This window comes from Cricetulus griseus, chromosome 6 (genome assembly GCF_003668045.3).
Source record: "Cricetulus griseus strain 17A/GY chromosome 6, alternate assembly CriGri-PICRH-1.0, whole genome shotgun sequence".
NCBI lineage: Eukaryota > Metazoa > Chordata > Mammalia > Rodentia > Cricetidae > Cricetulus > Cricetulus griseus.
The window spans coordinates 108951911-108973349 of record NC_048599.1 but is presented as its reverse complement, the minus strand read 5'-3'; the positions used below and the strand labels follow the sequence as shown (position 1 = coordinate 108973349).

At 37.5% G+C, this 21439-nt stretch overlaps 1 protein-coding gene across 1 annotated transcript; it reads right to left on the bottom strand.

Annotated features, from left to right (window-relative positions):
* Positions 1-566: 566 nt before the first annotated feature.
* Positions 567-20751, bottom strand: Galnt3 (polypeptide N-acetylgalactosaminyltransferase 3). Its single transcript, XM_035446364.1, has 10 exons — positions 20237-20751; positions 16186-16358; positions 12030-12179; positions 9614-9848; positions 9072-9189; positions 7448-7648; positions 6330-6461; positions 6047-6148; positions 1341-1493; positions 567-689 (listed from the first exon to the last, which is right to left on the bottom strand). The coding sequence occupies exons 1-10, from the start codon at positions 20749-20751 to the stop codon at positions 567-569; spliced, it is 1902 nt and encodes a 633-aa protein (XP_035302255.1).
* Between the last annotated feature and the right edge of the window lie 688 nt (positions 20752-21439).

The window sequence follows — 21439 nt, the reverse complement described above, 5'->3', positions numbered from 1 at the left end:
TCTCCTTATTCAACTTCATGTTTAAGGAAATATTTGACAGACAAGTAAACAAAAGACAACAAAAGTTTACCTGGATTTTAAAACAATAAATTCTAGATCTATAAAAATTTCCTGGTTTGTAAAGAAAGGTCAATGGCTGACCTTCATTGATCCATTTCTATATAGTTATAAAAATACAGTATCAAATCTCTTTATATTCCCCCTAAAATTAGGGGAAACATTTTAAGCTGTGAATGTGTGGATATAGCTATGAATATCCCCTAGTGTACAAACACAAATCACTTTACTAGGAAAATTATTTTCTTCATACTGTAAACATCTCTCTTCTACATCTGGACATTTCAGAATAGTCTTTGGTATTTCTAGGTGCTGTGCTTTCAGACAGAAACCCCCAGGATTTCTGCAGCGGTACTACATAGACATCTCAAGATATAAATAAGAAAATGCACTTGGAATAAGTTACAATTAGCTGCTTTTGCATAATTCCCAACAACTACAGTGTACGCCTAGTCACAGTTTTATGAGGAAGAATATGTCCTTTTCAACTCCTTAACTTTAAGGAACACTTATTCATTTTGGCTAAAAATCCATTTTTGGAGTAGATCTGATGTGTCACATGGCACTAAGTTTGGATGCTCTCCAGTTGCTGAAAGGCACATTTTAAATAATGGATTATATAAAAGTTGACCCTGGAAAAAAAAGAAAACACACAACATACATTAAGTTTCAAGACACACACGGTTAACAGATAAATATGAAAATGTGCATAACAAATATATCCAATTCTTAACTTCAAATCAAAGATCAACTAAAGCAGATATAATATTAATGATTTTTGCTTATAATACTATAATTCACTTTACTGCTGTCCAGTCAATGCAAGACATTTCAAAAATGAAGAGGGAAATAGAGAGCAAAAGCTGAAATACATTGTCAAACCAGAAGCATTCTACTGGTATTCAAATGACCAACTTCAAAACCAGAAAAGCCAGTCTTATAGTGGGCTACTATTACACAAAACTAGTTTTAGATAAGAATCGCTATGATCAAGCTAAATCTTAAACATATTTAAGAACATGCAATCTGCCGTATAGTCTTTCAATTCTAGATTAAGTTAAAATGTACTCAAAGAGAGGAAAACATAATTAGCAATTTTATGTGAAAAACACACGCTTTGCCCCCTTAAGGAATAAACATAGTTTACCTAGACATATTCTCCTATCACATAGGGAGACACATGATTAATAGTGGAGCTATGGAAAGTGAGGAAATTCTGATACATAGGGTAGGAAATCAATAGAGCTATTCAAAGTAATCTAGTGAGCAGATGGATAACTCACCTTCTGAATGTCCCATATCTGCTCTCCAGGGGCGACTGTCCTGTGACCTTTGTAGACACACGCCTTGAGCTGGACAACACCCTGAGTGGCATGAAGGCATAGCTCCTTCTGTATGTTGTGCCGGATTTCACGCTGAGCAGAATACTCAAAGTACTGTGGGAAGGAAAGCAAAATAACCCAAGAGTTCTTTAACAAACACAATACAAATATCAGAAATGCAAGGGGAGTCGTTATGACACAAGACAGCAGGGGTTACTTCCTACATGTGGTATTTCTTCCTTTCCAAACTAGAAACTGGACATTCCGAGGTGGAATGGAGGCTAGTGCAAGTCTGCTACAGAAAGCAGCCTGGAAAGTTCTAGAAGACAGCTAACTGGCTGCTTCTTCGCTCTCTCTTTCTCATAATAATCTCTCTCTAATTCATCTCAACTAAGTCATTTTCACTAATCTACAAACTCAAATGGACTTTCAGAGCCTGTTTCTCCCCCTGTGAGGTGGGGATCAACAGTCCCTGCCCACAGCATTACTAAAATATCTAAAGGAATGGGTTGACAGGTGTAGTGGACATTCAGCAAAGACCAATACATGGTCAGTACTTGGTACACTGCAGCTCTCTACTAATGTATCCCCTCCATAACCAATTAAGGAGTCTCTTAGTTCCTCTGAATCTCTGATGTTCTCTCATTCATGCTTACTTACTCCTCTGCCCTCACTTCTCTGGCTCAGATTACTTCTTCATATATACTGCCATGCCAACCTCTGACCCTATGATGCATCAAGTGTGCCAGCTGCTTGGTGGCGCTTTAAAGCTTTGGTTTGACATGCTAATAAACTTGCTTAACAAAAATCACCTCTGTTGCTCAAGGCTATCCCCCTATCTGCCACATGCAATGTACATGACTCAGTCTCACAGTAGCCCCGGCCTCAGCTGTAGTAGATCATGCTCACTTAAATCTACCTCTAAAGAATAACCTAAGAGTTTGCTCTATTGCCTGGCTGTTGCTTGGAAGTCTGGTGACCCTTTCCTGCTTTGCTCACTCTTTTTTACTCTTAAGAACTAAATGAAGTGTTATCTTACTTGTTTATCTCTCCTCCGTTTTTTCCCTTGGTGGAAAAACCTATAACTTTCAAGGCTTCCATAGGCTACCAGAGATAGCATGTTTTATACTGCTAGAATTGTATATGTAGCTAGTTGGGATTCTCTGTGAGCTAAAGCTAAGTACTGTATCAACTACTAATATTTGCTGTCGTGGTAGGCACTTTACTGACTGAACTACTATCCCAGACATATAATAACATGCATCAAAAATCAAATATTTAATAATGTTGGCAGTCTAAGGATAAAATGAGTTAACATAATTGATTTTCAATAATGTAATAATGCCTGTTAGCACATCTATTGAGTCCTTATTATGTGTGCTAGGCAGGCACTGTGCTAGAGTAAATACTCCATAAACATTAGCAGAATTCAGAGCTTCCATCCCAAATTCCTTGTCTCAGTCTCATGATTAATTTCTCTTCTCCTACAAGTAAAACATTAATTGATTTTGTAATCAACTTTTCAGGCAGGAGCCCTGTAAAAAGCAGCTTACAAAGGGGAAAGAAACAGCATTCTAACTATCCCCAACTAAGTAATTTAAACTAAGATAATCCTTAAGAACTCAAAGATGATTAAAAAAAAATCAGTATTATTAAAGAGTCGTTAAGATGAAACTTGGAAGGAAAGAAAAAGCTGAAAATACAAAGTAAATAACTAACCAACCAGCTGAAATTGTGGGACAGACATGTCACTCAGAACCTGGACACATGCTCTGGAGGGGAATGTGTGTAAAATATTAGCTGGCATGAGGCTGTAATGACAGAATAGCATTGGGGCAGGACATTCTCCAATCCAGCCACATTACAAAAATAGTTACTGGTTTTTGCATTTAGAAACATTGTTATAAAAGGTTTATATGTCATGAAACACTATTACGTGATCAAAATGGAAGAAAAGGAGAAAATGCTCACATTAAATGAGACCTCTGGATTTGAGTTCTCAGGAAACTAAATTTTGCCAAGTAGTTGAGGGACATAATTGATTAAAAATAGGACTGCCTGAAGGCCAGTTGTACAAGGATGACACCAATGGACATGCCAAAGTAGACAGGGAAAAGCCCACGGAGGCATCAACCTTATACAAAGAACTATAGGCCACTGGGGACAGCTGAGAGCAGCAGAGGTGATCCTCCCAGGCAAGAACTCACTGATTAGTTGTCCAGTCCTGAACATCCATACAAGTAACGTTATACAGACTAAACAGCTTATATTCAGGAATGTATAATGTATACACATATATGCATGCAGTGACAATTAGTGAAAAAAAATAGGCCGTGAATTTGAAGGAGAGTGGGGAGGTTTTATATGGGAGGGGGTAAAGGGAAGGGGAAAAATGTTAAAACTATTAAATCTCAAAAATAAAAAACAAACAAGTGAAAGATGTAAGAAATGATTGTGTCTGGATGACAGAAGCCAGAGTCATCTTGAAATACAAACCAGAAAACAGTACTCTCCTGTTCAGAAAACCTCTCCATGGCTTCTGTTGAATTCAGAATTAAATCCACCTTCTTTAATAGGTCTGCAGAGCTCTGTACAACCGGGATCCTTATCAAAATCTCTGACCTCATTTCCTTTGCTCCTTGCCTAGACCACTCTGCGCTGGCCATCCTGGCCTTCTGTGTTCTCGGAACCTCGACTACATGGCTGCTCTCACCCAGACATCCTTCAGGATGCTTCTCTGCCAGAATGCTTGACTCCATCTAAGATGAAGTCCAACCTCTGAATCCATCACTCACATTATCTCAACCTGCTCTGTCTTTTTAGCATCTCAAACTACGTTTTACTTTTCACTTCTTATGGGGAAAAATGCTATCCTGACATAGGCTTCCCAAGATCAGTGACTGCCAATTCTTCCAATAGTAAAGGTTGTATCACACATTTAAACAAGTATTTTTAGTTACTGAGTTTTCTCCCCAAATTTCTTAAAGACAGCCTATCCTGTTGATAATTTAAAGTTGACTTAATTTAATTTAATTTTTGTGTCTTTTTTTTCCAGACAGGGTTTCTCTGCTTAGCTTTGTAGACCAGACTAACCTCAAACTCACAGAAATCTGCCTGCCTCTGCTTTGGAGTGCTGGGATTAAAGGCGTGCACCACCACTGCCTGGCTCTAAAGTTGATTTTATAATTCTCTACAAAAATATCTGCTTGGAAAAGATAATAGAAATCACACAAAATAACACACACACTATATTTTTTAAGATAGTACCTACAGTAAATTATTATAAAATAGTAGTAATAATATATTTTAAGATAAATACAGTTCTGGAGAGACCTTGAGAGAAATGTCTAAGTATTAACAATCATTGGCAATATGTCTAAAAATGAGGAAATAAGCATATTGTTATTTACATGATAACAATTATTTCTATAACTAGTCTTATGTAGAAAAAAGATATATATATTGAACATATATATATTCAAATAGACTGAAACTAAGCTGAGTTTAATGAATAAGAAGATTGTGGAAGTAGCTTGGCCAGGAGATACATTGATCCTTTTTTCCTAACACTGATACTTTCAGAGTCCCATCAAATATGTACTGTTGTAAAAGTTCTGTACCAAAATACAGGCGATTCCCCCAAAGGAAAAGATTCCAAATATTTTTCTTTGTACATCCTCCCTCACACCCTCCACATTTCCTTAGCATTCCACACTAAACCCTTCTCTTGGTCGTACTTACCTCTCAGTATAAAGTCTAAAATGTTACCTTTCTCAGGAAAATCCATGGGCACCTCATCCAATTCTGAGGTGGTTTTATATACCCACAAAGCACTCTGGATTCCTTACTCTGGACCTTATGTTACTGACTGCAGATGCTGGTCCTTCGATACGGGTTCCTAACAGAGCTAGGAGCCCAGTGGATGAAGCCCACCCAGGAATCAGTAGGGGAACTTGCTGACTGATTGTGGAGAAAGTCTAATCCTTCTCTGAGGTAACTTGTAAAGGATAAGGTCAAAATAAGCTAAAAGCCAGAGACTGGGTATTTTCTACAGCTTTAGTAGGCTAAGTGGTAACATTTCACATTTGCCCTTAATTGGGAAAATAGAATGGAAACAAGGATGTCAGTAATCAAAGAGAAAAGAAAAAGAAAAGGAAAACACAGCATTTAGGTGCAGCATAGTGAAACAGTACCGCTGCCCTCAAAGGACTTTACAATGCAGCTGTGTCAGCATTACCACAGGATGCTATGTCAATTTGCTATGACTTTAATATAGTCTTCACCTGGTGCCTCACAAAGTCTCCATACCAAGAGTCACACAAGCATCAAAAACTATACTAAACACACACACACACACACACACACACACACACACACACACACACACACACACACACACACCCATCATCATCAAATTCCTTTTTTCATCATCATCAAATGACATTATTCTTTGTTTTTTTCCACTCTCCTTTCTATAGATCAAGTGGGTAACCAGATTACTTTCAGAGCCAAAGTAGACCTGAAAGTAAGTAAATACTCTACAACATCATGTTTAGCTTTAAAATGTCTGCACACCAGTTTACCTTAGCATCTAGCTGAGCTGTGACTTCTGAGAACACCCAGCACCTGAAAGTTCTCAAAGGAGAGTCAAGTTAGGTTGTACTCACCTGGTTTCCGCCGAGTCCATGGCACGTGTACAGAATCAATGGTTTGCCTCCCTGGTTATTTTCACCAACATCCAGACACAGAGGTTGACCAACACTCTTAATCTAAGTAAAAGATTTAAAAAAAAAAATATATATATGCATATATATATATCAAATGGCATAGTTGCTGTTTTTCAGTTAATTTCAGGGAAGTGGCATTAATAATGTCAAGCTCCCAAAGCAATCAATTAAAAGATATGGGAGGGGATTTATTAAGGAAAAGGGGGAACAAAAAAATACTCACATATCCAGATATAACAGGATTAAGGTCTGGTACATACACTTCTGGGTAAACAGTATTTAGGTACCATGTAAAATTTTTACACTGAAGGCGTTTCTTTATTTCAAATCTTTTTGAAAGATCACCAAATGATTTCTAGAAATAGATGAGGGAATGAAGGGAATGTTTAGTCATTATCAGCTCTGATAAATACTGCAAATGGTACTATTGGTACTATTTGTATTTACATTTAGGTATTAGATAAAGTTCTGGATGCAAGATGGACTTTGAATGAATGCCATTCATTCAAACAAGTGTACTACTGCCTGTCTGGTTTCTGGTGGTTTAAGAGAATCAAGTCACACTGGAGCGCTGTAGTACACTTTATTTGTAAACAGACTTTCTACAGAGCAAAGGTCTCTGCCAAAATGCAGTGATCACAGGGCTGATTGTGGGAGCATTCTGGATCTATCCCATCTGCTTACTTTAAAATGACCTATATAGTGAGGTGTGAGGAAACACATGCAGGTAAACAGTGCTAAGATCCAGTATCTCTTTGGAGTCAAATTGCAAAAAATAATTCCCCAAACTGCACAATCGGGTGTTTTCTTTTCTAATTTGTGTTTTAATCTTAACAAAATTCCCAGTTGGAACTTGGGTTGAAAAAGGCCATTTTGAGTTAATTGTTTTTAACTTTCCTTTATTTTATAAAGCTATTTAATTTTTTCCTTTAAGAGAGCAAACTAGCATCAATAAGCTTTATACACATTTACTATGATTACTTTATCATCACTATCATTATTACTATTTTTTTTTTTTTGTGTGTGTGTGTGTGTATACATGTGCCACGGCATACACATGTGGGAAGTCAAAGGACAACTAACAGGAATCATTTATCTCCATGCAAGGTGTGGGTCCCCAGGGATTGAACTCAGGCCTGTAGGCTTGGTAACAAGCTCCTTTACCCATCTTGATGGCCCCAAGCTATTTATTTTAAGGTTTAAAATTTATGAGCCTACCTTCAAAAATGCTTTTTAAGTGTTTTCTTTTCTTTTTTTTTCCATGAGGTAATTCAAGCAAAAAAAGGCTTATGGACTTGGAACAGTTTTCAACTGTCATTTCATTTTTTAGCCCTCACTTACTTGTTTAACGATTTTTGCTGCATCTGTGTTTCTCCTATAAAATATTTCCTTGTATTCGTCCATCCAGACTTCTGCAAGGCGAACTTGGTTTCGAGCAATCACCTGCGTGCCTTTTGGAAAGGTATGAGGGCTTTTGCTGCGAAAAACATGTCCAACAACAGAGCAAGGCATAATCTCCAACTGCCCACCACATTGCCACACCTGATAATTAATGATATTTGTTTAAATTTACAGTATTTTGGGGAAAAAAACTGTTGCTTTAAGTTTACCTTTAAGATATCAATAAATACAAAATATAGACATTTCTTAGTGTGTTATAAAGTCTCTATGCCAATTCAGTTTATATTATATAAATGCAAATAATGGCGTTATTAAATGCAGTAAGAAATACAGAGAACAAACACATCTTCAGAAAGTAGGTTTACAAGATCATGAGTTCTGAGTCCTTCATAAAAACTAATTCCAAGTTTTCTTTTTGGCCAATAATTATGCAAGTGTTCTAATATGCAGAGAAAAACAAGGCTCTCTCTGGTGTATCTGACTTCCCCTTTAAACACAGGGTCACTTACTGAACCAACACACTTTTTCCCCAAGAAATGAGGTAGCCATCTGGGCACAAAAGAACTCAGGCTCCATTTACTCCTTGGATATTCAATTTGGTATTAAAGAAAAATACTCAAGAAAGCTATTATTGCCATTATATTTTCAAAGGAGTTGTTCATATTAAAAAGTCCACATCTATGTAGAATATGTCTAAAAGTTTGCAGTAGTTCTAAGTAAAATGTCTTAGTGATTAGTTCTGCCATCAACAGTCTATAAGTAAAAAAACCTAAAATGAAGCTATGCTTAATAGTGGATGCTAGAACTGAGACAATAGGTCCAAACCTCTTCTTTCCCAAATTTAAACAGATCAGATGCTCAGAGACAAGTTCAGTTCAACAAATGGCATTGAGATTCAGCATGTGATAGGGCTGGAAACACGAGGTTAAGTTTAAAAAGACCCCTGCCCTTCATCAGTTCAGTGTGCAATGGAGCCAGAGCCAAAGCATACACCTAATTCCTAGGTCTTTCCCCTACCATTTTCCAATCTAAAGGACAAAAGTGAGTGACATGATTACCACAAAAATGAAGTCATGAAGTTGAATGTATTAATAAGCACATGTCATGACTACTAAAAGCCTGTTTTGTTTATATTAACTTATAACATGCATTATGAAAAGGAGAGCAGCATATGATATAAAGAGTTAAGTCCAGTGTCCTTTACAGTTATAAATAAATGTTTTCCATACTGACTCCCTTGATAATCAACTCATTTCCTGAAGTACTAGGTTTAATTATATTTATCTTGGCTGGAATTCAGTAGCTACAAGTGCATTAATTGGTGTTATTGCCTGGACACAGGAGTTTAACTGATTCCTCTTGTTACATTGGCAACCATGAATAAATATATCAAGTTACAACTTAAATGGAAATAGCCTCATTGCCAATTTTCCAGCAATTACATTATAGAAAGCACTAAATACATAAAGACAGCATACATCTGCAATGCTCTGTATGAGCTGATCAGGAGAAAATACATCACACTGTTTGACATGTATGCTATGTTTAATCTCCATAAACTTACTCTGAATGACATTTCTATATTTTCACCTCCCCATATTTCCATTTCTTCATCGTAACTTCCAATATGCTCAAAATATTCTCTAGATATAGAAAAAAGGCCTCCTGCAAAGGTGGGGGTCCTGCAAAGAAATACATCACTGCAGTTTGACAGAGAAATTAAACAAGCTGAAAGGCCCCTTAAGGAGCCAAACGGACATTACAGGTAAAGAGATATTATATTTAAATTCTTTTATGGAGACAAAGGATAACTAAAAATTTTTTCTTCAAAGTTAAGGTTTGGGGAGGAAGTAAGCACTTTAAAAAAATATCTTCCATGTTATCGTTTCTCCCCTTAACCTGCTTTAATGCTCTTAAAGTACAATTTAAGAAGGCATGAGACTCCATCTACTCCTACTGGCTGCTTATAATATCATGCAAAACAGCCCCAGACATTACTAGGCTACAAATAGAATCATCACATAGGCAGCTACCGTGACAACACATATACATGTGTAACATTTGGTGCTATGGTGTGAATGTAAGACATGGGAGCAAGTGGCTTACTTAATTGGGTAGGTTTCATCTTTCCTTCTTTGCTTCTCATGATCCGGGAGCGATTCCCAGCCAAAGGAGAGACTCCAGTCAAAGTTTCCACGGTTATGGTTGTTTCCATATGGAGAAGGCTTGTTGAACTCAAATGTGTTTAGATCTATGGATGCGATATCGGGACTCACCACTGCAGTGTAGTTCTCAGCTATCCTGGCCAGCAGAGGTTCCAACCAACCATAGAAGCACTCACCTGCCCCAAACAGAAGCTATGGTCAATTGCATGGAAAGATGTTTCTTTGATATCACATGGAAAGATGATTCTTTGATAGAGAAATTAGAAAGAAAAGGTCACCTGTGTTTTGAGTACACGTGCATGGGCGATTTCTTTCATCTTGATGTCTTTAAGAGTATACAGTGTGTTTTGACTATACACATACACATGCATGAACATACTGTTAAAAATTTACGATGATCCAGCTAATTAAGATATCCGTACATCACCTCATGTGGGGGGGGGTACATGAGATCTGCTTTTGGCCATTTTACATTTTAAAGTATACAACACTTTATTTACTATAGCCACCATGTTGTGCAACAGACCTCTAAAAGGAGGGACTTTTCAAGGGCTCTTGTAATGTGTGTAGGATTTACAAAAAAAAAAAAAAAAAAAAAAAAAAAAAGTAAAATCAGGAAAATTCTGAAAAAAAAAATTCTTTTTCTTTTGTAGTCAGGGTTTCCCTAGGTGTCCTGGAACTAGCTCAGTAGAGCAGGCTGGCCTCACAGAGATCTGCCTGTCTCTGCCTCCAGAGTGCTGGGAGTAAAGGAGTGTGCCATCAAGGCCTAGCCAGGAAAATTCTTCTAAAAAAGTTATTTTTCTTCTAGCATGGCAGACAGGCACTAATGCATTTACCATCCTTGTTATGGGAGCCCTTTTCCTTTAAGAATCGACTATGAGCCAGGAGGTGGTGGTGCACGCCTTTAATCCCAGGACTGGGGAGACAGAGGCAGGCGGATCTATGTGAGTTCGAGACCAGCTTGGTCTACAAGAGCTAGTTCCAGGACAGCCTCCAAAGTCACAGAGAAATCCTGTCTCAAAAAACCAAAAACAAAAAAAAAAAAAGAAAAAAAAAGAAAAAGAAAAAAAATGGACTATGAATCAAGATAGCCTACCCACTAAACCCTAAAATTATTTTAACGTATTTAAAATTGTGTCCCTTCCACCAACTCAGGCACAGTAATTGAAAGCTTAATTTTCCTTCCTGGGTCTTAGGAGAAAGTAAGTCAGCTAGTGAGAATATTCTGAATTTAGCAGCTAAAGAAAAATCATTTAAAGCTGCTATAGTCCCCAAGGAAGTGGGACACAAGCAGGGAGTCCCATGAAGGTCAGAGTCATGCCCTTGGGCCACACAACACATCACACAGGTGAGGGCCTCATTAAGGTACTTTTGTCAGTCACAGCCTGGAAGGAAGGACCATTGTCTAGCAGAGAAGAATGCCAAGTCAGACTTCACTGCATTTTGGATCAGAAAAAGAAAAACTAGAAAGTGATACCGTCATTTGAAAAACATTCCAGATCTCTATTCATTCTTCAAATGCTAGATTAAGGGATTATCAGATGCAATGGCTCTCAACAAAAAAACCCAAACAAATGCCAAAGCCTTTCTGTGATAATTATTGAACATTTCAACCAGTTCTTGGGTGAATCGTCACCTAAGAGCTAGGCAGTTCAAGTCCAAGCATTAATATGAAGTGTAATACTCCCCAAACGTATAGCTCCAGGGACTAAACAGTATTTGCTAATGTCTAGCATATTCATTGCCCATTGACTCCAAAGGATTTTTCAAAACTATAAAATAGTGCCATTGAAACCATGAAAACACAGAGAAACATCCCAGGAGTAACGAAACTAGCAAACACTGTGATATTCATGGACAACATAGCAGGATACCCCTTACTGGGCAGAATAGATTCAACAAATCTTCAGCAGAAAAACAAAAAACAAAACAGATAAACAAACAAAAAACTATAAAAGTTAAAAGTGGCAATATTGAGACAAAGTTCAATGATAATGCTGGTCATATTTAGATAAAAATTTAATATTACAGTGTAGGGAGGAAAAATTCCTTTTGCTCTTCCTTTTTTTCTTAGGGCAGAATGAACATCTGGGTTCGGGGAGGGGTCCTAAGCCAGAGACTCACCCCAGGGAAAGCTGGCTACTGAAAACACTGAGGAGGCAAGGGCTCTGCATGAGGAGGGAAGGGCTCCTCTATATGTGAAGTTCTTATACAGAGCTGTTAGCTGCCAGGCCTGCCATGGCTATCATCAGTTAAACATACTGTTCATAAGAACGCAATTAGACAGCTAAAGAAAATTAACTTTGAAATGAAGGAGAGGAGGGGGAAAGTTACAAGCCATCTACACAGGCACTTACAGTGAGCGTCTAAAAATGTGAGCGTCTCCGCAGTTGCTGCTGCTGCCCCTAGCAACCGAGCAGTGATGAGGCCTTTTCTTTCTTTTTGTCTGACTATTTTCACTATAGAAAACTGTTTTATATATTCCTCTAGTTTTTCATGCAGGTAGTCTGTAAAGAAATAAGAACTTAGAGTTAACATTTTAAAAATTACATTACCTTTAACTCTTTGAGGAAAAAGAGACTGTGTTATAATTTGTACTTATTCTGTCTACTTCACACAAATACATGCATTATGTTGGGTGCATGTGACAGGCCTACATGGAGTGGACCCCAGGAATTCAGAAAGTTCATAGTGATCTGAGCTGAGTGACTTTAAGTCAGAAAAACAGATTTTAATAAAAAAAAAATCAACAAATTTTTAAACCAGTACTATAATTTGAGAACCGTGACAAGAAATGCCAGGGAACCAATACCATTCACTAGCTGTTAGGCAGTGATCAAAATAGCTTAATACCTCAATGCCAAGAAAAAGGCCAGGAGGGGATGCCCAGAGTTGTGATAGGTTGAGGACATTTCTACTGTCAGCAGAAAACGTTAGGCTTCTTTGGATTCTTTTCCAATAAAATACATAACTAAAAATGGGTGTGTAAATCAGGTAATTAAAAACAGACAAAGTAGGAGGGGCGATGATGAGGGGAGGGAGAGGGAGAAGGGACTGACATTTGAAACAAGCTTGTTCCTAATTTGAACTAATAAAAAAAAAACAGACAAAGCTATAGTAACATACACAATTTAGGATACTGAACATCTGAGATTGGAGGAGATAGATAAGAAGCTAAAGTTGAGACGATAGATGAAAGAAAACTGAATCATGTCAGTAAGTATCTTCAGTCAAATCTTTCACCATTAGATCCTTTTTGTCACGATGGGTGTCTTGTTTGTTTCAGACATGGTCTTGCTATACAGCCCAGGCTGGCCTGGAATGTGTGATCCTCCTGCCTCAGCTTGCAGAGTGATGGGATGACAGGCTTATACCAATGCATCTAACTTGCCATTACATTCTTGAATTCTTGTGAATATATAATTCAGTTTAAGTGACCTTGTGAGGTCCAGGGCACAGTCTCAAATACAAGGGGAATTATGGAAGACCCAAGTTCAATTCCCAGCATCCACATGCTGGGTCACATGTACTCCACTCTCAGGGGATCTGACACTCTCTTCTGGCCCCCTTTTACAGAATGCATCTGATATAGGCACACATGCAGGTAAAACACCCCCACTCTAAAAATGGGAAATTGTTTTTTTAAACAAGCAAACAAACAAACAACTGAAATATGTTCAAATTTTTATCTGCTCCCTAAATTTTATCCAACCCATATTCCTTTTTGAGAAGTACAAAATTACATTAAATCAGAGGTCCTCAGTTATAGGGCCACTCCTTTTAACTGTGTAAACATAGAAAAGTTATTTTACCTTTCCTATACTTTAGATCCCTTATCTATAGGAAGGACATGACAGCATAAGCAACACAGGTGACTACTGAGAGAATGAGTTGGGACACTATTGGACATCAGAATGCAGGGTCGACCAGGCGGCACTACTCTGAAAATGTTATTTCTGGATTTTGCCTTCACCAGGATTTACCTACCTTATTGGCACCCAAATACCCTTATCCTCATTCTGCTTTTCTGCTATCAGACACTAGTTTTTACTTCACAGATGTCTGTGGGTAGGTGGGTGTGTGCGTGCATGCGTGCATGCATGTGTATATATATATTTTTTGAAGACAGGTGTGCATCTGAGGCTACCTTTGAACTCAGAGCCTCTTGCCTCAGCCTCTGAGTACTGGGATCACAGGCATGCACCACCACTCCTGGCTTTTCACAGTCTCTGTATAGCCATCTTTCCCACATGGGTGTTCACTGGGTAAGTTTCAGATGGATTCAGTGGGACAAATTTCACAAGCATTTAAGCATAAATTTTGTTAAGAAAGCAGCTCAAATGTATTATCAAGTGCTTATCTCTATTACAAAAGTGAGCAGGCCTTTTAGCTAATCGGTCCTCCTTTTCAAGCCTTATCTAGAGGCCAAGGGCAGATAAGCCGAGGCTCAAGCCCCTGGAGCCACTGCTACATGACATGCAATGGTACTGTGGGAAAAAGACAGGATGAGCCATGGGGAAAGTGTGTCTGGCTCATCAAATAGGATTTTTTTGAAGGCAAAATGTGGGGGGTGGGTAATCATGGTGTCAAGTGAAATTTTAAATTGGTATAACTCTAATGTAATTAAGTAAGCCTTCTGCTTATTTTGAAAGTGATTAGGAAAGTAAACAACAAGAAGGGTTGAAACAGGAAGACCTGAATGGGTATGTCTTCATTCCCACATCCTTTACTTCAGTGGTTGTTTGAGCTTTTAAATAAAGATACATTTTTTTTTTTCAACTGAATGCCTACTAGAAGTAAATTTGCCATGCCTCTATCGTCTCACTACTTTGGACAATCAACCAAAATAAAAACCATATATAAAAAGGCATCCAAAAAAATCAAATGGGGAAAACATTTCCAAGACTATGTTAGTGTTGATTTCCTTTTCAGGTAAACTTATAGGGGATTAAAATCTTAATTAAGTATGACTTAAAACCCACTGGCTGCTGTCCAACCAGACAGCAAGAACCACAAAATCGGATTATGCAGCAAAATACCCGTTAGTTACAATTAAGTGGTAAAGTAACAGGAAAGGGTATTAGAAATTCAAAGATGGCCATAGTGTGTAACATCATCTCCTCTTCCTTCTCTTGGTCCAGTCTGATTTTTTTCTATTTGTTTGTTTGCTGTAGCCCCAGGCATCAGCTGGCATTGTAGGCCTGCAACCCCACATCTAATTTATGGAGCCTAACACGAACAATAAAACTTCCTCACTGGGAGATGAGGTCTCACATTCATGTCAAAAAATCTCTGGTATTGGACAACTTTTTTTTTCTGATCAAATATTTTTCTCTGTTGACAACACAAACTCACTTCATTCATAATAAGTTTAACTGGAAGCCATCGAATACATGGAATTACACGTAGATGTGATGGCTATTAGTTTTATTTTATGACCCTTATTGCCACCCTTGGACTAGGGATACAAGCAATGTAATGTAATGAGCACTGGCCTTTTTGTTTTCTCATGAATATAAAATGACGGTATATATAACAATACTTTGGATTTGGATTTGGTGAGTGCATGTGGTACACATTTCACAAATAAAGAATCAACTAAGATCAAGCCTTTGGGAATTCAACTCCAAACCTGTGCTTATACAGGAGTAAATTTTGTAGCCACTGAAATATATTGTTTTCTACTTAAAGTAGCTATAATTTTGAAAAATTAGAAATCAGAATATTTATAGCCTGATGATTCCAACTTAAAATATCTAACTTAGTTTCTGACTAATGATTTTAAGTAGAAACAAACATTTAAAGAACGTTGCAAATTTTGAAAACAATGCTGAATTATTTTTTTGAAAGCCCAGGCAGGTCTAGGGCATATTTAGCAGTTGCCTGCCATGCATGAGGCCTGCATGAGATCCTCAGCACTCCAGTGGGGGAAATGCCCAAATAAAACAATGGAGTGACAGTGTGGCATCAGGTACTTATGAAGATTACCTATTAATGATGGTACTCACATGAACTCCTTCATATTTAAAAACCCAGTGACGCTGCAGTTCTAAATCATACAATGGGATGCTTCATATAATCAAGAGCATGCTAATTAAACCCACTGTAGTTTTCCTTTTCAGTAGTTTAAGGTAATGACATCATTTAAATTTGATACAGCATGATGTTATCGCCATTTTATCAATAAAGAAACTGAGGCTGAAGAGCAAGTAACTTTACAAGTTCACACAGCTGGTTAGGACCAGAGCTGGGGCTCCAGCCAAGACAGCTTTACTTCATGCTCACATCTGTGCTCTTAGCCACTGTGGTCTAGAGTAAAAGCCACACCGCCTAGAACTACAGTTCTGACTAATGGTGTTCAGAAAGTTCTACAATCCAAAATGTTCACATATGGAATCCTAGAATTCAGATTTTACCATTCATCACACACCACCCAAACCCTTCACAAAGAGTCTGAAATAGACCAGACACTCTTTAGACATGAGATTTATTGACAAGCATATGCTTTCTTACCATCTACACTAGCATCATCCACCAAAATGATTTCCTTCAGCAGTATTGCAGGTGAAGAATAGAGCACACTGTGGACAGTTCTAAGCAGCGTGGACCACGCTTCGTTATGAAAGACTATTACGACACTGGTGGTAGGCAGGGGAGGGCAGCGCTTAAATTTTTGTTCAATACATCTAGAAGAAGTTAGAGGAGGAGAACAATTATGACTTTTACTGATTTATTTCACCATCATTATACCATTTCTATACCAATAATAAATGACCATTATCTAATCATTATCATTCCAATGACAGCAACTCAAATAAATAAATATCAAAAATAAATTAAGCAACCCAAATACATAAATAAACCCAATAAACAGCGATGTTTATTTGTCTAACTATTGCTCAGTAATGAAGTAATGAACAAAATAGTTTTTTTTTCTTGTCAAAGTCACCCATTTTTCTTCTTTGATTTAAACTGTTTAACTTCATTAGTCGCTTTGGTAGAAATTATTTTAAGTTAGATACATTTGTAAGTATAGGATGTGTGTTTCCTAAGTATTTTCCAAGTTAAATTAATCAATTTGGTTTATATATGGAAACAAACTGGGAAGTAAGCTTACCATGAAACCTAGGTTCTTATGATCAGCAAATGCTTTAGTACCATTTAAACATCTGCGTTAAGGAACTCACCCTGATAATGTGCTTTGCTGTTTGATCAAGACCTATCATTTTCAAGTTGTCTTTTAACAAGACACAGTTAGAAATTTAAAGACCTATATATCCATGTTAAAAGGTTTGTGCTGGGCCAGTCATGATGGTACATCACTTCAGTACCAGCACTTGGAGGCAGAGGCAGAGGCAGGTGAATCTTTGTGAGCTTGAGGTGAGTCTGGTCTACAAAGTAAATTCTAGGCCAGTGAGATCCTGTCTTTAGGGAAAAAAAAAAAAAAGGTCTTGTGCATATAATCATTGTGTACACAGGAAAAGAACTCCTCGGTGGTCTTGATTTGATTAGTATTACTATCAGTTACCTAAAAGCATTTGTTACAGATTGTTATCAAATTCACTTTCATAACATTATTTATAAGCTAATTAGGACAGCAAGGCAACAGTGGTTAGGACAGTAAGGCTACGGTGGCTCAGTACATCCTCCAGCCCTTGAGATGAGAAGCCATGACGAACAGAGTCAACAGCCTTTGGAGTGAGAAAGAGTGAGGGCTTTTCAAGCCAGGGCACGAAATTAACTGTGTGTGGTCTGTGCAAAAGATAAGCTGACAAGGCAACAGTGCCTATAAGTTCATTTAAATGTCATACATGACTCTATCATTTTGAGCAGCAGACTATCTCATTCCCCCACCCTATAAAAACAGTGAGCAAACAACCAAACATTGCTGTTCAAACTCAAAGTCAAGGAAGTAAATCATTCACTGGTAGAGATAAGACCCAACACACTTCAGTTGCTTTGAGTGGCTAATGGGCCATCTCCAGTGAGGCAGCTGAGCCTGCAAACAAATCAGCAAGTTCTCTCTTGAAAAAGCCTTTTATAACCCACACCTAGGTAGAAATGTGTTTGGGATTCTTTCCCAAAAGCAGGTCAGTGGGGTGAAATGTTTATGGAAGAGAAAAGGAATTAGATAAGAAGTAACTATGAAGAGGACAAGCTGACAGGGAAAAGGGAGGGCAATAAAATGCACTGTGGGAGGTAAAATGTCACATAAGAGTTACAGCAAGTTGCTTTTTGTAAATTGAATGTTGGCTAAATTACCAAGTAAAAATAAAATGCAAACACAGAAGTACACTTTACCATAATGACACAGCAATAAATTACTTACTAAATAGAACTTCATGTTGAATAAACTACCAAGTAAAAATAAAATGCAAACACATATGTACACTTTACTATAATGACACAGCAAAAAATTACTAATAGAAATTCATATTTTAATATATAGTGTTTTATAAACCAACATAAACTCTAAGTAACACTTCTCGAAAAAACCCCACGGTATGTATGGCATTTTCTCATGTTATTAGAGAATTTGGGGATTAAGGACTTTCACCTACCTTTATTTGTAATCAATTAATACAATACCAATTAAGAATTATATAATATTAAAGATGCAATGGACAAAAGTGCACACACACAAACACACATATGTATCACTAGTAAAATGATACCAATTTATTATTTAATTGTGCAAGGTGTTTCCTCTGCTCAAGTAAGCTAGGATTTATTAACAGGTAACTATTAATGAGAATTGGTAAAAATGATAGTGAGAGAGTCACAGCAAACTCTTGGTTCTATCTATCATTAATGCAAGAGATAAAATTTCTCAGTATGACTTTATAAGCTACAATCATTTAGAAATAACAGACACAGTAAATTTATGCTAAAAAAACCCCATTTCTTATTTAAAATAGTACAATCAGAGAACCAGCCACAGAGACTCTATATTTACTGTAAGGCAATTTATAAAATTCAACATTTAGAAATCGCTTAAATTATAAATCAGGTCATCACTGGCTTTAGGAGACACTAGACCCACATGACTGATGAGCTTTGGAAAACAACAACAACAAAAAACCATTAGTGGGGTTTTCAGAAAATGGGGCCCTGCTAATACTGGTTATCTTCAATGTAAGAAACATCTGGCCTTTAGCACCCCACAAAACATTATCCAGAGAGTACTGAAGAAGCAGATCTCCAACTCCAAAACCATAATGGCTGTTAATGTGCTCAGCTGATTTTCCCTTCCACGGTAGTTAAATTACTGAACATTATTGAAGTTTGCTAGTGTTAGAATTAAAATGTCCATCTTAAGCTGATAGTAACTGACATCTCAATGAATAAAAATTATGCTTAATGAGTTCTTATGTGGACCGATTTTCAGTCATGAATTCTCCCAGAATAAGTAGAATGTAACACTGCATCTGAATCTATTGATTAAAGACAGGACCCTCAGAAACCCTAGGATATTTTATAGAGCAACTGTTTCTTCCTACATTTATTTTGAACTGATGGGCAACTTAACCTTGAACCACGCCAATTAGAATAGAGTGACATCAATCTACCCCTGCAACTTCAACATACAGGCATGCATGTAGTCAGAGCAGGAATTCACAATCACAAATCTAGGAAATCTGAGAAAAAGAATAAACCCATCTACAAAAGTGTGTGTGTGTGTGTGTGTGTGTGTGTGTGTGTGTGTGTGTGTGTGTACATATTTATCAACGGCAAATGTCATCTGTTAGAACCAGGAAACAAAATATACAGTGGGCACCAGTTTTTTACTGTTTGCCTGTCTCAAAAATTCATGAATGGTTAAAGATTTCAGGATTCATCTCACCTTTTGCAATTCAAATGCAGCATTTGCACATCACCTTATAGGTAACAAAACGGTTAGTTAAAGGCACAGAGAAAGATTCTGCACAGTTGAGACAAGTATGTAAATATCATCACTTAATTAGGACTATTTGCCTTTGATTCTACAGACATGAGAGCACATCAGCAGAGCTTCTGAGAGAATAGAAGTCAGTTGTAACAACATCCACTCTTAAAAGCAAAGTGTACAAAATTCAGAGCACTCTGAGGTATAACCACGTCCTGACAGCACTCACAAAGTGCGGGACACACTTTACAAACCAATAAACTACCTCCTGTCTTCAAAATCTTGGTACAGTTTAAAAAAACATTTCTATTTCATAGCAAATCAGAGAAATGAAAACAACCCCGTCACCGCCTACATTTTCTATAAAACTGTCCCAATGTTCCTAAATAGGTGGGGAAATTATAGCATTTGAGAAAAAAAAAGAGATTTCCCCTTGAGTGTACATCAGATCTAGAATTCAGTTTTCTAATTCAGAAGGTACATTTCATGTCTCCACTGCCAAACCAGCAAGAGCTAAGGATACTCTGCCTCAATCATTATCCACAAAATCAAAGGGAACATCCAGTGAACAGCACTGGCTGATACTTTGCTTCAGAGTGCCTAGAGAGTAAGCCTCATTTAACACCTCTTCCTTGAAAACCCTGCTGACAAACAGTAAGTGAATATTCTTCAACATACTCAGGCGGTCGGGTGTCAGGTCCAAGGTCACGGTGTAAAGAAATCCTATCACTCGCAAAGGCGTTGAAACAGTGCTTTGTTTCCCCTCGCTCTTTCTCCTTCTGCTCCTCCGGGCTGAGATAGGTGACCTTGAAAGGCTTGCCAGATGCACCGGGCGCATTGGAATCCTGAGGTGGGCGGTCAAGAACTGGCTTCAACTCTGCTGCTGTATAGTAGCCTTGCAAACAGGGTCTCTGGGGGATTTCTATGCTTGGCTTCACAGGTGCTCCTATTTGCATCTTTGGCATTGCATCTTTAATGTTGTTTACAGCTTCCAGCATAAAGTCTAACATTTTGTTTTTGTTTTTCAAGTTTCTCTCCATCTTTGATTCCTCCTTGGAATATTGGACACTTACTTCTCTTTGCATTAAAATCAAAACTACTAAAAAGAAAAAGATGACTGCACCGAGCTTCCAGAACTTTTTATGGTAATGTCTTTTAATGTGCAATTTTACCAGTCGCTTTAGGTGAGCCATTCTGGCATTAAATGTTTGTTACTTGACAGACAACAGTTATGGTTTCCTTTGTTACTTATACTTTTTATCATAGATTTTCCGGTAAAAAGGTTTCTTTAAATAGTAATACCTACAAACAGAGATGATAGATGATATTAGTAGTGATTCTTTCCTATAGTCAGGTATATTCATTACTTCAACCAAAAACTGAACAAGAGCTACAAGGTACTCTTATGGCTTAAAGAATACATAGACATCTTACCCTCAAGAAAATTATATTTAAGAAGAAAATAGTTACGGTAATTGACTATGATCCACTATGTAGGAATAAAACTTTCTTGCCAGGAAAAAAAAAAAATAAAACCAGACCAAACGAAACCACACATTTTGCTAACTCTGTCAATAACTACTATATGACATATATATATATATATATGTGTGTGTGTGTGTGTGTGTGTGTGTGTGTGTGTGTGTGTGTGTGTGTATTACTGCATTGCAAAAACATCTTCAGATTTTAAAAAAGAAATATATCTGAGCTTGCTAAGCAAGGAGTCAAAGGACTTCGTTAAGTGGATTATAAGGAGGCCAGAGGCACTGGGAAGTAAAGTTATGCTGGCTGGCATGCACTGGCAAACACCCTCAACAGTGACCTTCTTTTCATGTGCTTGGCCATTAACCAGTTAAGTGAGCTGATCAAGAAGCTTTACTA

Bases quoted from the DNA above. Each gene is read 5' to 3' on its own strand.
- Galnt3 (XM_035446364.1), bottom strand. From the start codon at position 20,751: ATGGCTCACCTAAAGCGACTGGTAAAATTGCACATTAAAAGACATTAC. The intron at 16,359-20,236 runs GTATGTTGAAGA...AACTTCTTCTAG, and splicing joins CCTGACACCCGACCGCCTGA to ATGTATTGAACAAAAATTTA. The intron at 6,149-6,329 runs GTGAGTATTTTT...TCTTTTACTTAG, and splicing joins ATCCTGTTATATCTGGATAT to ATTAAGAGTGTTGGTCAACC.